The sequence below is a fragment of the Pogona vitticeps genome, chromosome 2 (assembly GCF_051106095.1).
Source record: "Pogona vitticeps strain Pit_001003342236 chromosome 2, PviZW2.1, whole genome shotgun sequence".
Taxonomy (NCBI): domain Eukaryota; kingdom Metazoa; phylum Chordata; class Lepidosauria; order Squamata; family Agamidae; genus Pogona; species Pogona vitticeps.
In genome coordinates, this window is record NC_135784.1 from 291262964 (window position 1) to 291280059 (window position 17096).

General features: G+C 42.3%; 1 protein-coding gene across 7 annotated transcripts in view; it reads left to right on the forward strand.

The window, feature by feature from the left end:
* The first annotated feature begins 2435 nt into the window (after positions 1–2435).
* C6 (complement C6) overlaps positions 2436–17096 on the forward strand; it is a 44008-nt gene continuing 29347 nt past the window's right edge. The window contains exons 1-7 of one of the 7 annotated variants that reach the window (XM_072992801.2): positions 2436–2568; positions 4337–4519; positions 7434–7590; positions 9306–9450; positions 13305–13446; positions 14448–14586; positions 15531–15731. In XM_072992801.2, the coding sequence (XP_072848902.2) occupies positions 4374–4519; positions 7434–7590; positions 9306–9450; positions 13305–13446; positions 14448–14586; positions 15531–15731 (930 nt within the window). In that variant the 5' untranslated portion in view covers positions 2436–2568; positions 4337–4373. The other 6 variants (XM_072992806.2, XM_072992802.2, XM_072992804.2 and 3 more) reach the window with 6 other exon arrangements.

Genomic DNA, 17096 nt, shown 5'->3' on the forward strand with positions numbered 1-17096 from the left:
TGTTATTAACTATTCACAAATATGGTAGGTAGGGAGATTTTGCATTGATACAAAACCCTTGTAAAACATTTTATGAATGTATATGTCACCAGATCCTCCATGGGGAGAGAAGTGTACAGTGGTGCCTCGCAAGACAAAAGTAATTTGTTCCGCGAGTAGCGTTGTCTTGCGAAATTTTAGTCTTGCGGAAAGCGGTTTCCCATAGGAATGCATTGCAATGCACTCCTATGGGAACCTCACAAGACAAATGAATTATTTTTGTCTTGCGAGGCATCGGTCTTGAGGGAAAAAATCATCTTGGGAAGCACAGCCATAGAAGAAGCCATCTTGGGAGGCACCACAGCGATTGCAAAAACCATTCGTCTTGCGGGTTTTTCATCCCGCGAGGCGTTTGTCTTGCGAGGCACACTGTAGAATATACGCAAAGGCCAAGACATAAACAGCTCAAGAGAGCGTGTTAAACATGGTGACCAATTTTTTTGTTCAACAACATGACTGCAACACAAAATCCAGAAAGGTTCACCCAGCTTGTGGGGACAAGGCTTAATTTTTTTCGTTGATCTCAGTAGTCAAGGATTGGTTTCTGCCACCCTCCCTGATCTGTGCTGTAAGGAAGCTGCTGCATGGCAGGATTGGGTGTGGACCAATTTGGTCCCCACCCCTCTTGGGCCAGCTGGTGTAGGTGGCCGCGTTGCCTCTTGCAGCACCAACTCCATCTCTGAGTTGTGGCAGGGTAGGAGGAGGTTTGTGCCAGCTGATAATAAGATTGTTGCTCTTCCGGCATGTTTGAAGGCCAGTTCACTATATTTTTCAGAGTATCTCTCCATAGCTCCAGATGGAGACATTCTGATGCCTCTACCCATTCACCAATCTTTTCTCCTCCACTTTCCTCACATGTGGCCAAACCATTCTCCACTTCCTCCTCTCTCTCTCTCAGTCTCTATTTCCTTGCCCTTTAGTACCCTATAGTCAGGTGTACCTTATTACAGGTGGACCGCTCTTAGAGCTCAGTTCTCACAGTCCCATGACACTGGCTAGCAGGATTCCTTGGAAAGAGCTGCCCCTCTTTCCAAGCACCTGTTGAGGATGCTGGGGTCTGTGAACATGCTGTTGCTTGAGGCGATGTGAGTGAGGTGACTCTTATTTCCCAATAAGGTGCCAAGGTCCAGGCAAGGCACAGTGGGAGGTGTCAGGGTGGCCTATAGAACACCCTATTGAGTTCCCTACATAAGAATTCCCCTAACATAAAGGAGGAAGCACTGTGGTGCATACGAGGTAGTGTGTTTTGTATACTGAGGAGATATTCCAAACAACCCTGTTGCTCATCCAAGCAACTATGAATAACATTGGCCTGCAAGTCCAATTGGTCAGCTAGGCATGATTTTAGAAATCTGCATTTGGAATGTTTGGGAAATGGCTTAGCTTTCTTCCTCACAAAAGTGGGAAAAATCATTGTTCCACACCCTAGTGTTGGATTGTAATCCATGTTGGCTACAGTCCAATGTGGAGAATGGGGGAGGATAGCCTAAATAAACAGTCCTGGGAAGCTCTGATCCATGGGGTCACGAAGAGTTGGACATGACTAAACGACGACAATGACGGGAAGCAAAGGGTAAATCTACCACTGAGCCTGGCAAAGCACCAAAGTACATGGACTCTGTGTACATTATTTCAAAGCTTAAGCGGGAAGTCACTGCACTGTGGGAGAAATGTGGTGGGGAAGGTAATGGGGAATTCCCCCTGAGAAGGATATTTCACAGTCTGTTCACAGTCTTGGTAAACATTCAGTGTTGCTTAAGAAGACAAGGGGAACATTGAAGTGCTTCCAAATCTGTGTTATTCCACCTATTGTCTATTGTCTGCTTGTGTAAACTAACAATAAATAAGAGTCTTATGAAATCAAGAGAGAGGGAGGACAAGGAAGTGGACCATGTGTTAGACCTTACACAGGACAGCCCTCTGTTTGAAGAACTGGCCAGTAAGCCCAAATCATCTTCCTCTGATTATAGATTTTGCTCTGCATGGTGGAGTATTTTCCAGAGTAAATACAAAATCCAAGGCAGTCATGCCAAAATCCATAAGTGGGTGATAACTTTGCTACAATTCCATTTCATCAGACTAGGTGGCCCCAAAAACATGGAGGAAGGGAGGGGAGAAGAAGGAAAATCAAAGAAAATTGGCTAAATATTGTAGCCACAAGGTTTACATGCATATCTTTCCCTTCCCTTCCTTTCTTTTATTCTTGCAGTCCCAGATTACGCAGGTATTGCTTTACACTATGAGTACTTGGTTTTACAACCAGTCATAACCCTGTTTGCTCAAGAGTAAGCCCTAATACCTTCTACTAGACTTACTTCTGTAGATGTAAGCATGTTTTGGCTTGCAAACTTGGTTACATTTTAATTTCTGTGCAAACATAACCCTTTGCTTGCACCATTGCTCTGTGCCTCTTCTCTGATGAGCTGAGATCGATGTTGGACTGAGGTCAACAGGTGGAACAAGAAGGATTCACTTTGCATGCCACAAAATTGTGTGAATTGCACTTTCTAATTGGATACCATTGAGCCGGTAAGTTTCTGCTACATAAACATGTACAACTTGCATTGCAATTATGAGGAACTGACATGCATACCATATCTAAATCTTTCCCCTGAATCTTCTAAAAGAGCAAATCAACATGCCCTAGCAAAGTAAGGAATGTACGAAAGAACGCTGAGAGGGGGCTTTGGCAGGTGTGGCAACACACAACTGGTTTCCAAGCTGGGGGGGGGGGGAGAACTATAGGAAACAAGTATAGTTGATGTTCTGGTTCAGCTGTTAAAGAACTCTGATTCTTCTTTTGGTGAGTAAGTACCAGGACAAATTCATTGTCCAATAAGAGTGACATGGGTTATTTTTTTATCCCGTGCTTTGCAATAATGAACTAATTGACTGTAATAGGTTTTGGAAGGGGAAAAGTAATGTGATTCGTCAGAATGAATGAAACACAAATTCATAGTAAAAGTCTCAACATTCAATGGCAATACTTTGCAATTTTGAGATGTTATGGTGACTATGTTAATGCTGAATTCAAGACTGCCTCCCTGGTCTCTACCACAGTCCCTTCCTCATGCTCTTGTTCCTTTGAAAGCAGCTTTTATTTTTTTAAAAAAATATATATATACATATTTTGGAAACTTTCCCTAGCATTGAGATAAGATGTAGCAAGACAGGGGTTTTTATAAGCATAGTTTATGAGATTCAGGCCAATAAACAGGTAGTGATTCTGGGAGATAAGGAAAAAAATAGGTTTGAAATGTTGAAAACCGAACACAGAAAGTTAGAAAATGATTTAATTTAATGCCAGCACTAAATATATTAAAGATGGGAAGTAACTATTGGCTCTGCAAATAATAACACTGCAAGACTTAAAGAAAAGCAGAAGAGTTTCCTGAGTTGAAATTTGCAAAATTTCAACTCAGGAAACATTTCATCTTCTACTTCCAGATTGTTTAGTCATCATCCTCATATGCTGTCAAGTCAGTTCTGATTCATGGTGAGCATTTTCATAGGGTTTTTCAGGTAGAGAATACTCAGAAGTTGTTTACCATTCCCTTCTTCTGGGGATGCTCAGGGAATGTGCAGCTTGCCCAAGGCTATACAGGCTGGCTCTTCTCCTAGGAGGCACAGTGGGGAATCAAACTCCCAACCTTTTGCTCGGCAGCCAGATACCTAAACCACATTTTGGTGGGTAAAATCGTTCGGAGGCGTACAGGGCCCTGCTGCTAGACAGAATGTAGTACCTGTCTCAGGCAGAAGATTTTGGGTGTTATGAATGGGCACCAGTTCTTAGTTGCTTAATCTGTTAAATGTTTACTGGTAGTTATGAGAAGAGGTGCTTGAGGTTGCTGGCTGTTCGTGTTACTGATGTGGAGGATGGCCTCAGGCTGACTCTACTTGAGAGGAGCCAAAGGTAGCATGGCTAGCTTTGGGTACTCTGCACTTTGACATGGTGGGTGTGGGGTGCAGTTTGCTGCTCAGCTGTATAGTTCAATATGTTTTGGGTTAGCCCAGAGTATGTATCATATAGATCTAGATCTCTGGCAGTGCTTTTGACTTTAATTGAGTCGGCAATGTTGACTGCCACTTACACTTGGGATGGGTCACTAGGTTCTCCTTTTGGAGGGAACATCGCTGGCTTTTCATGACAATGTCATTAAATATTTTCAACAGAGAACACAACCTGACTCACCGACTTCAATACTCTGCACTGTGGGTCAGCTTTTAAGCTGCCACACCATAGAAACGGATTCAAAACTATCCTAATTGCAGCCATTTTTCCTTGTTTTCATTCCAGACTTCACTGACTGTGTTACAGCTTCCTGCATATAGCTATGGACCGAAAAATTAATTGGCTGTTCCTTATCCTGCTGCATGGGGCTATTGAAAGCAGTGAGGGATGCTACTGTGACCGTTATCCGTGGACCTCCTGGTCTAGCTGTTCAAAGAGCTGTAATTATGGGACTCAGAGTAGGCATAGGTAAGTGATACATGCTATATTGATTTCATAATACTTACATTAAAAAAAAACTCTTTTAAGTTATGCCTTAGAACTATTCCTCTGTAAAGCTATGCCCCATCTGGAAATAATAATAGATTTATCAATGACATGTTGCCTTGTTTTAGTGCTTCATGGAGACAATTTAAGGAATATAAATAATAGCTAACTAAATCATCTCCCACCTGGATGTTACTTTTAAAGCACGTGAAAGAAACAGGTAGGATACTAAGAGAATATTCCAAGCTACAGACATTGAATCTATCAAAATCCTAAAAAGAATATGACAACAAACATGGAAAGCAAAACAATAGTCTGCAGACTGGAAATATTCAATATACATTGCAATTTGGAAAAAAATTATGCAAAAGGTGCAGTAACTTATAGGGCCATCTCATTAGTCTCCCATACAAGCAAACTGATGTTCAAGGTTTCGCAGCAAAGAATTCTGCCATATATGGAGTGATGTACAAGTCAGATTCGGAAAAAGAGAAGACACTGGAGACCATATTGCAAATACGGTATGAATTGGCTTTTGGTGCATATTAAAGAATTTCAGAAGAAAATCACTGTGCTTTATGGATTAGACCAAGCCTTTGGTTGTACAGATGATGAAAAGTTAGGCATCATTCTAAAAAAAAGGGTGTGCCTGAACACTTGGTTGTCCTGACATGTAACCTATACTCTGGATAAGAGGTTACTGTTAAAACAGAAAATGGATAAACAGAATGTTTTCTCATTGGCAACATTGGAAAAGAATTGTGTATTTTATCCTCCTTACTGTTCAGTCAATATGCAGATCATATGGAAAGCTGAGTTAGAGTCAGATAAAGGAGATGGCGGAAATGGTGGAAGAAACAACAGTAATTTAAGATAAGCAAATCACACCATATTGCAGGTGGAAAACAGCAAATGATTCCTGATTAACATGAAAGAAGAAAGTGCAAAAACAGGATTGTAGTTGAATCTTGAGAGGACAAAAATCATGTCTATAGAAGAATTACATGACATTAATGTTGACAAGGAATAAATCAAAATGATTAAAGATTTTCTATACTTCAATTCAGTTGTCAGTCCAAATGGGGATTGTAGCTAAGAAATCAGGAGAAGTCTGAAACCTGAAAGGGCAGTTTTGAAGAAATTAGAAAAGATCTGAAGTAAGGATGTATCACTGGAGACCAAAGCCAAGGTCACTTACACCATAGTATTCCTCATTATTATGTACAGATGTGACAGCTGGGCAATGAAGAAAGGCGGGGGGGGAATCAGTTCATTTGAAACATGGTTTTGGAAGACAGCTTTACAAATATAAGGACTACCAGAAGAACAAATAAGTGGGTTCTAGATCAAATCAAGCAAAATGACTAAATAGAGGCCATTGTACTCTGGGCACACCATGAGAAGATAAGAATTTATGGAAAAGAGAATAATGCTGGAAAAAGGGAAGGCATCAGGATAAGAGGAAGGCCAAATAAGAGATTGATTGACTCTATAAAGGAAGCCACAGTGTTGTGTTTGCAATAACTAATTCATAGGGTAAGCATAACTCAGAAATGACTTGGCAACACATAACAACAACAACTAAATTCAGGGGAGTTTTGTTTATTTGGTATAAAATCCATGGTGAAGGGGCCAGGTCAGCCATTAGGTAGAGTAAGTCAGTTACCTCAGCTGGCAAACGTGAGAAAGTAGCAGCAAGATGTTAGAGTAAATTGGCCATCTCGTCCCTCAATCTACATTAATGCCTTCCAGGATGAAGTACAATGGACCCTTGACTTACGGAATTAATCCGTATTGGAACGGTGGCTGCAGGTCGAAAAGTCTGTAGGTCGAGGCTCCGTTGACCGACAATGCATTGGAAACCGATTAATCCGTAACCGGCCGTTTTTGTTCCATTTTGGGTTTTTTTCCAGTCTTTGGGTCGATTCTCCGGCTGCAAGTGGAACCTAAATTTTGCGGCCAGAGAAGTCTGTAACTCAAAAAGTCTGTAAGTCAAGCCATCTGTAAGTCAAGGGTCCACTGTAGATCAGGAAAAAATGCTCTCTACTCACTAATGTAGCCTCATTCAGGTTGTGCAGACTAAGGGCTGTTGTTTCTTTGTTGAGTGAATCCATCTCCTGTTACCTCTTTCTCTTTTCCTACTACCTTCCGTTTTTCCTGGCATCATCATCCTTTCCAGTGAATCTTATCTTCTTATGAGATGTTCAAAGAACTGTAACCTCGGTTGAGTCATTTGAGCTTCTAGTGAGAATTCAGGCTTCATTTGATTCACCAGCTGGGTTTTTTCCCTCTCCAGATTGTTCCCGCTGCTTCCCCCCACTGAGCATAAATATCTACAAAGATAAACATGCACGTGGAACGACATACAGGGGGTTGGGAGAGGTTAAGCACCCCTCCTTCTTCTTTACTTCCTTTCAAATTGCCTGTTCCCAAACCAACACTGCTCTGTTTGTCATTAATAAAAATGGTGGTCAAGTTCTTGATCCAGATATTTGTGTGGAAATATGTACAGCTCCTCCATCCGTTCTCCTCTCTCCCTTTTCCTCAGTTCATAATCACTACAGAAAATCCAAACTGTTTAAAAAATAATAATTTTTTGAAAAAGATATCCATCACACTAGATCAGTCGTTCCCAACCTTGAGTCCCCAGATGGACTAAAACTCCCAGACACCTTCATTGCTACCTGTATTGGCCATGATTTCTGGGAGCTGTAGTTTAAGAATGTCCAGAGACCCAAGGTTGGAGCCACTGCACTAGACAATTATTCTCAGCCTCTGTCCCTTGTGATGGATATATGAGTATGACTTCTAGATTGGGGACCCTTGAAACAAAGGATTTGTCACTATAATTGCACACCCATCTTTTGCGTCCTTACTTCCATCTTTTGTGTTCTAGGCAAATACAGGTGGATGAGTACTATCTCAAAAACTTCTGTGGGCAAATTTGCTCCAATCAGGAATCCAGGGCCTGCAACCAACAGATGTGTCCAATCAATTGTCAGCTTGGAGACTTTGGCTCTTGGTCTGAATGTGACCCATGTATTAAGAAACAAGTAAGTAAAAACAAACAAATAAATGAATGAACAATAATAAATCAACACATTGTGGAGAATATGGTTCGAAAAATGAGATAGTGGTGAACAAGATGCAGCCTTTGCATTTTCCATGCACTTGTGAAGGAGACAGTTGGGTTGTGTAGGCTACAGAGCTTGGAGAAATTCCTTTTTTGGACTACAGCTCCCCAAATCCCCATGTTTGTGTTGACTGGGAAGAATCTAAGGACTGCTGCATTTGCTCAGCCAAGAGGAACTACTCTTTTGATTCTGGCAGTCCTGACTTCTGTTTAGACTTTATGGTTAAAGATGGGGAAGACCACTGCCTGAGAGCCTGAAGAGCGAATGCCAGGCCATGGAGACACTATGGGTCTAACTTGGGGTGGGCAGACTTGGAACTAGAGATGGGCACAAACCGGTTTGTCCCAGTTCATCCCAGTTTGTAAAGGCAGCAACTCCCCTCCTCCGCTTCCTCAGCCAATCGGCCACTCACCCAGTCCAGCTTGCTTGCTTTTTCCACCTTCTCTGCCCTGTCAGGAGCAAGAGCATAGATTTCTGCCTTTTTATTTGAGTGGGAGATCGCCAAAATGGCAGCGCAGAGAAGCCTGAGCTATTGCCAGGACTGGAAGACCAGTTGAGGAGGTGCAGGAAGCCTAGCACGCTGGACCTGGTGAGTGACTGATCAAGCCAGAGGAGGGGAGCAGCAGCCTTGATGAACTGGGATGAACTGGGACTAACCGATTTGTGGCCATTTCTGCTTGGGACATTTCTGGTGCTGAATATGAGAGGAGAGGGAAAATGAAAAATCAAAGCCAAATGATACTTCCTGGTTATTGTTGTGCCCTGCACCCCATTTTACTGCGAATATATGGCTCCTGAATGCTTTCAGGAATAGAAAAAGTACTTTTTTGCAGAAATTATTTGCAGTTGGAGGCTCCAGAGATGGCCTTGGAAAGCCACTGGCAGCCCTCTCAATTTGCCCACTCCTGGATGGGGTAGCAAGCTCACTTGGTATGGGGCAGCATCTTTCAAAGCAATTTGCCTGTACTTTTCTGGGCCCTTAACATTTGGAAGGAATAGACAACTGGCTGTTTCTCTCCCTGATACACTCTAGTTAGAACCGTTTCGCTTGTGGGCCTGTTGCATTGTTTCCTTGCTTCTCATTGCTTAGTGAAAGTGTAACAGTATTACAAGGTATTATGTGTTTGAAATAATTAATATAAAGATCCTGAACATTGTCCCCCCAATGGTTTGTAAAGTTAATGGCATTTACTGGTCTTCCTATCAAAGGGCATGCAGAAAAAAAAGTCAGTGCTACTCTTGCATTTAATGATCCCACTAGGGACATGGTGGCACTGCGGGTTAAACCGCAGAAGCCTCTGTGCTGTAAGGCCTGTAGATCTTCAGCTGTAAGATCGAATCCATGTGATGGAGTGAGCTCCCGTCGCTTGTCCCAGCTCCCGCCAACCTAGCGGTGCGAAAGCATGCAAATGCAAGTAGATAAATAGGGACCACCTCGGTGGGAAGGTAACAGCGTTCCGTGTCTAAGTCGCACTGGCCATGTGACCACGGAAGATTGTCTTCGGACAAAAATGCTGGCTGTATGGCTTGGGAGCAGGGATGAGCACCGCCCCCTAGAGTCAAACACGACTGGACAAAAATTGTCAAGGGGAACCTTTACCTTACCTTTACCTTTACCTTCTTCTGCTTCTCAGTTCCGTACCAGATCCCTGATACAACCTTCTCAGTTTGGGGGAGAGCCCTGCAGTGGGCAATTGACAGAGTCCCGGAGGTGCTACCCAACTAAACTTTGCAACATTGAGGAAGTCAACTGTGAGAATAAATTCCAGTGTGATAATGGTAACTCGTGATTTTACCTCTCTCTTTTTTTATATTATTATTATTATCTTGTCCTGATTTAGAGGAACTGTTGGAAATCACAAATAATCTAAGGTGGGTTTTTATTATTATTATTATTATTATTATTATTATTATTATTATTATTATTATTATTATTATTATTATTATTATTATTATTATTATTATTATTATTATTATTATTATTATTATTATTATTATTATTAAAGAAAAACACTTAGAAAAACTTCCTTGAAATATCAGTGTGCAAGGTACAATATTTGGGGGGGGGCGGCAGGCTGGCTTCATCTTTGCAGCCCATCTACCAGCAGACAAAGACCTTCCTCTTCAGACAGGCTTTCCCTTAGTGACTGGCTGTCTCAAAGAGGTTTTTTAAATGGATGCAATGCTCTATTGCTTTTAAATGTGTTTTTAGTATTGGCTTTTATTTACTGTTTTTAATATATTTGTTTAACGCTTCTTAAATATTTGTATACTTACTCTTTTCAGCTTTTAAGTATTCTCTTTTTAAGGACACAAGTCACCTTGGGTCCTTTTTAAGGAACAAGGTGGGGTAAGAGTAACTTAAATAAAGACATAAATGCTCTAATTGGCACTTGCACACATTGAAGATCCAGCCTGAGCAAAAGCAGAGAGGAACCAGTGAGTGATTTAGAGAAAAAACGTTCCACTCCTTCAGTGCCAGACATCTCCACAGCAGCTCTCTGTGTCACAGGGGTCCAAACGACTGAAACACTATAGCGTAAATCTCCAGCTCTGTGGAATGGAAAGCACTTCTTGGCTGGAGCTTAGTCTCCATGGGTATTGGTTTTGCTCTGGGCAACTGGCCCCCAATATTAAGATAGCTTGACAGTGATTAATGACCTTCAGAAGAGTGGGGCCTGCTTTGAAGCTTTGGGGTAGTGATATTGGAACCTAGATTTCATATATTTATTGGGCTTCTTTGTTGTACAGAATTTTTGTGGGTTTTGGAGTACTTTTTACCATATGTCTAGGTATTACATGTATTTTCACCCTAAAACTGTTCTGTACAAGGTTTCTTGAGTTCTGCTAGAGACTGGGTTAAGCTAGGGCTAGGGCTAGGCAAGGGACGTGGTGGTGCTGCGGGTTAAACTGCAGAAGCCTGTGCTGCGGGGTCAGAAGACCAAGCAGTCATAAGATCGAATCCACGCAACGGAGTGAGTGCCCGTCGCTTGTCCCAGCTCCCGCCAACCTAGCGGTTCGAAAGCATGCAAATGCAAGTAGATCAACAGGGACTACCTCGGTGGGAAGGTAACAGCATTCCGTGTCTAAGTCACACTGGCCATATGACCACGGAAGATTGTCTTCCGACAAAACGCTGGCTCTATGGCTTGGAAACGGGGATGAGCACCGCCCCCTAGAGTCGAACATGACTGGACAAAAATTGTCAAGGGGAACCTTTACCTTTACCTAGGGCTAGGCAACCTGGTACACTCCCAGTGTACTGAAATCCAGAGTACCATTCTCATAAGCTCCATTCCACCTGGCCAATAGCAAAGGGTTATGAGAGGTGATGTCCGAAAGATTGAGCGAGCATCAGGTTATCTTTTCAATTATACTTTATAAAAGGTTTTGAATAGTTTGAAGTACAATAGCTTCCCTTCACTGAAAACAACCATGCCCTTTTTTAGCTGGGCTTGATATCCAACACCTGCCAGCCATGAAAATCATGGGGTAACCTCAGTCTAGTTACATTTCTTAGTCTAAAGTATTTCATGGGGTTTTTTCAAAGCATGAAGGGAGAGAGGCATGTATACCACTTGGTGCTTGCTGGAGGAAAGGGAGCTAAAGATGCAACAAATAAATAAGTAAATAAACAAAATAACAAAGGGAATGCATAACAGACACCCAAAATAATAGCCACATACTTAGTTTCCTATCCCAGTGTCTAGTATAAACTGGTCTGCATGAGCAGCCCAGTCGAATGCATATTTACTCATACCTGAATCTCACTAAGGTCAGTGAGACTTCCTTTCTATTACGTTCACATAAGCCTTAATGGTATAAGGGACGTGGTGGCGCTGTGGGCTAAACCGCAGAAGCCTGTGCTGCAGGGTCAGAAGACCAGCAGTCGTAAGATCGAATCTACGCGACGGAGTGAGCTCCCGTCATTTGTCCCAGCTCCCGCCAACCTAGTGGTTTGAAAGCATGCAAATGCAAGTAGATCAATAGGGACCACCTTGGTGGGAAGGTAACAGCGTTCCATGTCTAAGTCGCACTGGCCACGTGACAACGGAAACTGTCTTCGGACAAACGCTGGCTCTATGGCTTGGAAACGGGGATGAGCACCACCCCCTAGAGTCGAACACGACTGGACAAAAATTGTCAAGGGGAACCTTTACCTTTACCTTTAAGCCTTAATGGTATATTGTGGACCACTTTGCCCTACCTTCCAACAAAGTTGAGAACAGTTGCCTTTCTGGGCTGCAATTCCCAGAATATCCCAGCTATTACGCCCATAACTATCGTAATCAAACAGGTCCCCCCGTCCTGTCTCAAGCAATGCTCTCTTAGATGAGGTTGCAGGCCAGCTAGGAGACTTGAAGAAAGACAGCTGAGGCAGAGGAAAATGTTCTGAGTAATATCTTTGATAGTTCCTGAGAGTCAAAGCAGAGGGTACGTTTATCAGGCGTTTTGCAGATATGCCTGTTAGATAATTTTGGCCATCTCTGTACCTTGCATTCAGCGTGCAGTGTTTTGTGACTGGTCATTGGAAGGTAAGCATAGTCTTAGTTTGCCTTTCTGCTCACTGCAATGCATATCTCTGAGGAAGTCCCATTGTGGGAAGGAAAACTGAGTAATCTGTACTGTATCAACATGCCTTTTAACATCTGGTTTGACTGTTAACAAAGGCCTGTTTTACATCTGAGTAGCTTGCTTCCTGCTCAAAAGTCAGTCCTTTCTGTATCTATTGACTCCCAAGGCACTCTCAGAATATGGCTGGTTGGTTTCCATGACCTCCACCCTCAAATTTCCTATATTTTATTTCCTGAAAAAGTCCTCTTCCATTCTCTAGTCGCCGTATATGGATTGGTAATGGAGACACAAGAGTCCGAGGGGGGAGGTTAACTTTAAAAATGGGAAAATTGTCTCCCAAACCACCTAGAATTCCTTTGTCTGACACAAAGGGATTCTGAACCTTTTTTAAAAAAAAAAATTGGGATGTGGGAATATTCAGGGCCACCAGGGGCTGCGAGGGCTACATGTGGTTTGTGGATGGCATTGTGACCATTATTGCCTCAAGGAATGGCAGTGTAACATCTCCAGGATCAGGAGGTGATAGTTAGAGGAGTGATTAAACTGCATTACTACAGTTAAAGATTCTGCTCACAATCTGAGTTCAGTCTTAACATGCTCAACTAGTCATCTCAAGCTTTACTCAGCCTTCCATCCTTCCAAGGTTGGTAAATTGAGTACATAGCTCATGGGGGAGGGGTAATATATAGCCTGCATAATTAAAATGTAACCCTCTCAAATTCTTTAAGTACTATAATTCTTTAAGTACTATATACAGTATATAGTTCCTGGTTCAAGGGTTTAAAGTGGAAATTCAGAACATATATATATAAGCAGCACACTTTGCTTCCTGATGTGAAAGGACTTTTTGGAAAGAGGCTTCAACCATAGTTAGTGCTAAGGACACATCCCTCTCTTGGTTTGACACATGTTCTGAATTTCCACTTTAAACCCTTGAACCAGGGAGGCAGTAAAGAGCCCAGGGGGTGTCACCCCCCAAAAAAACCCACCCCTGTGCATTCCCTAGAGCTATGGCTTGAAAAGGAAAAGCGCCCCATGCTGTTTCTTCTTCATCACAGGTCGGTGCATCAGCCGAAACTTGGAATGCAATGGAGAAAACGACTGTGAGGACAATTCAGATGAAAGGAACTGCCGACGAGTACAGTCCTTGTGTAACAGAAGGCACGAGAGCATTCCTGGGGCACAATTAATGGGGCATGGGTGAGTTATTCTTAGATTTCTTTAGTTATGGCATTGGTAATTATGTGGGGAAATAATAGTTTCATTTACAGACTGGTCTCAAAAAGGAAAGAAATAAAAGAAGGTGGGAAAGCTTGTTTGATGAGAACAAGCTTTCCCCTTCCTGTTATTTCCTGGTAACTTTGGATGAAGGCCCGTGTTAAAACATTTTAATAGTGACAGCAGTAGATGTACTGGTAGTCATTTAAATCAAAATTCTCCCCCGGTTATTGTATGCAGATGGTCTAATTCATTACTGCAACTGAGAAAGGGAAGATTATGAAGATGACCATTTGCTGGGAGCATATTTTGATTATATATATATAATGTTTTGTGAGGCATTCTTATCCTTTGTTCTCCCGGCCATTCAGATAGACTCCTGCTATCTTTACCAGTGATTTGGAAGCAACTGTGAGGTAACTTTATATAGATAGAAAACGGCAGTGGAGAGAAAAGGAAGGAACTAATGTTGGTGGAAAGCTTACTCTTTTCCCCAAACTTCCCCACTTTCCTGTGCTTGCTCACTTTCCTACTTGATAACAGTTACTTGCTGTGGTGTCACATCAATTTTGATTCATCATGACCTTTCCACACTCTTGTAAGTGTAGAGTTGTTACATGTGGTTTATTATTCTCTTCTTCCGGGCTCTGGGACTGAGCAGTTTGCCCAAGGCTATCAAGGCTGGCTGTTCTGCTGTGATGCACAGTGGAGAATTGAACTCTCAACTTCTGGCTCCACAAACAGATACCTAACTCACTGAGCTGTTTAGCCAGCTTACTTATGTGCCTCTGAGGCAATTCTAACTTGTAGCAACCTGTCTCAGGTTTTCCTAGGTATTCTGTTTCCTCCTGATATGTATGTTCAGGCGCACTTTCTTCATTTATTCTTGAACAAAGTCATCTGGCGGTGTAAGGACTGACAAGTTAGCTCCATTGGTGCTTTGTGTGGAAAGTTAAGCTTCCTGAAATATTGTCTTTCTTCAGATTTAACCTTCTGGCAGGAGAGAATCGAGGAGAAGTCCTCGGTAATTCTTTCTATGGGGGCAAATGCACACTCATCAGAAGCAATGACACAAGGAAAATATTCCGTGTTCCTGCGAACTTGGAAACGATAAGCTTTCAGGTAATGATAAAAAAATACTACACTTAAAGATGACTGGCTTATAACTATTATATGGCAAGTTTTCAGTGACAATGGTGATGTGATTTTTGTTGGGGGGTTTTTAACTACAACACCCAGAATTCTGCTGAAATTGTTATTTAATTCCCCCACCCCTAACCCATTATTTCAGACGTTTAGGAACTGATGTGTCACAGGCATTGACTATGACCTTGGTCACATGAGGGAAATGTTATGTATTTATTCACCAGTTATGTCAAGTTTTTTTTCCTGGTCACACGACTGAATTGTGGTCACATGGTTTATACCCAGGATATGTGTGTGTGTGTGTGTGTACACAGACACACATATATTTTATATTTCTGATGTGTATATATAGTTCTTGGGACGTTTGTCCTGGGATATGAACCATGTGACCACAATTCAGTACAATAGAGGTATGGAAAGCATTGGAAGAACTAGAAAACATTTCCCTTGTGTGACCAGGGCCTATGTCTACTGCTGGTATCCAGACCCTGGCAGATTGATTTTTCCTGAGTGACTGTGACTTTATTTTTAAAAAGTTTCCTCCTTCATGCATTGAGGAGCTTGTGGGGTGTTTGTCTGGGTCAAAAAAAAAAAGAAAAGAAATGCCCACTTCATTTAGAAGTGGTGCTTCTTACCTGGAGAAAGATGTCTGCATGAGCTGTTCTTACCTCTGTATTTTGAAAATAAGCTTGCTTTATTTTGTGGTTGGTCATTCAGAGATAAAGACAAACATTATGTGCTAGCCTAATTTGTGGACAACACTTGGTAGAATGTAGTCATAGGAGGACTTTATGTGATACCAGCTGTTAATTATGAGATAAGTATCTTGGGTAGCTTGATCCCAAGCCTCAACATCATGGCCTTTCTTAACAAAGTGAATATATCATTAAATCGGAGATCCGTATTTTACCTCTCCTTAGGTAGAGAATAAAGAAGATGAGGTGGTGTCTGATTTTTACAAAAGCTTACTCCCCCTAGAATCTGAGACCTCTAGACACACATCTCACTCCGGCTCTAGCAGAAGATCTTCTGGAATCCCATTCCTGTTCTCCAAAAAAAAGAAAGTCAAGATCACATCCTCATCCTCCTTCAAGGAAGCTGTGAAAGCTTCCTATAAAAAGGTATTTGTCATCTTCTCATGCTGTCTTCCTGCCTCTATCCCTTGTAGCCAATTTCATGTTTGAAGAATGCCAGACCTAGAAAAGGCCATGGACACTGTATTCTCCAGCAAACACAAAAACATCTCTGTGTGGCATCTTTTGCATTTTGGGAGTGCAGAAAATGGCATTGTGAAATGTTTGTCCAAAATAATTATTGATTTAGAATGAAGGAGGAGGGATCAGGCTGCTGGGAAGGGAAAATACAGAGATGATTTTTCAAACACAGACTCTTGATTTCTCCTTTTAAAAGACTTCTGGTGCTACAATTAGATTTCTCAAACCCTGTGAAGCCACCGACCGTGTAAGAATCATCCTCCTTCATCTAATGATGACTGATGTAGCAGGAGTGATAGAGGACATTAGATATTTTGCAACGGGGGAAGTGCCACTATCATAATGTCCTTGGAGGCATGTCGGGTGAAAATGTAGCTTGATGGAGAGATTAAGATTTCTGTAATAAATATCAGGCTGGGTGTGCATAAACTCATGCTCAGGTGTCATTTGAACCTTGCACACACAGTGGCATCTCCTTAGCAAAGGCGGCCCCATTCAATCCTGTGTTCTTTTGCATAGTCATCTGCTTCTGTATAGTCATCATCAATGCTCCATCTTAGCACTTTAGCTGCTACCTGTCACTTTATTTATTTATTTATTTATTTATTTTATTTCTATCCCGCCTATCTGATCATATTAGACCACTCTAGGCGGCTTACAGTAAAAACAACAATGTAATTTTAAGACTTTACAGCAGAAACGTAAATAAAAAAATAAAGAACAGAATAAGAAAAAAAAGATCGTCAAGGGTTTTCTGTTGGGAAGGCCCGCCTATACATCAATGTTTTTAGTTGTTTCTTAAAAATGCCCAGCGAGGGAGCCGCGCGAATCTCAGGGGGCAAGTTGTTCCAAAGGCGAGGAGCCACCGCCGAGAAGGCCCGGTTTCTGGTCTTTTCCTTTCGGGCCTCTCTCGGCGTTAGGCTCCTCAGTCTTATCTCCTGGCTCGCGCGAGTGACACGGGTAGATCTAGGTGGGAGAAGGCGTTCCGCCAAGTATCGAGGTCCTAAACCGTTTAGGGCTTTGTAAGTAAGCGTTAACACTTTGAAACCAATGCGGAATCGGATGGGCAGCCAATGCAATGCGGCCAGAGTGGGGGAGATATGTTGGTATCTTCTCAGCCCACTGAGTAGTCTGGCCGCCGCATTCTGCACCACCTGTAGTTTCCGCAGCAATCTCAAAGGTAGCCCCACGTAGAGCGCATTACAGTGGTCTAATCTCGAGACTACAAGCGCATGCACCAGAGTGGTGAGAGACCCCACATCAAGGTAGGGC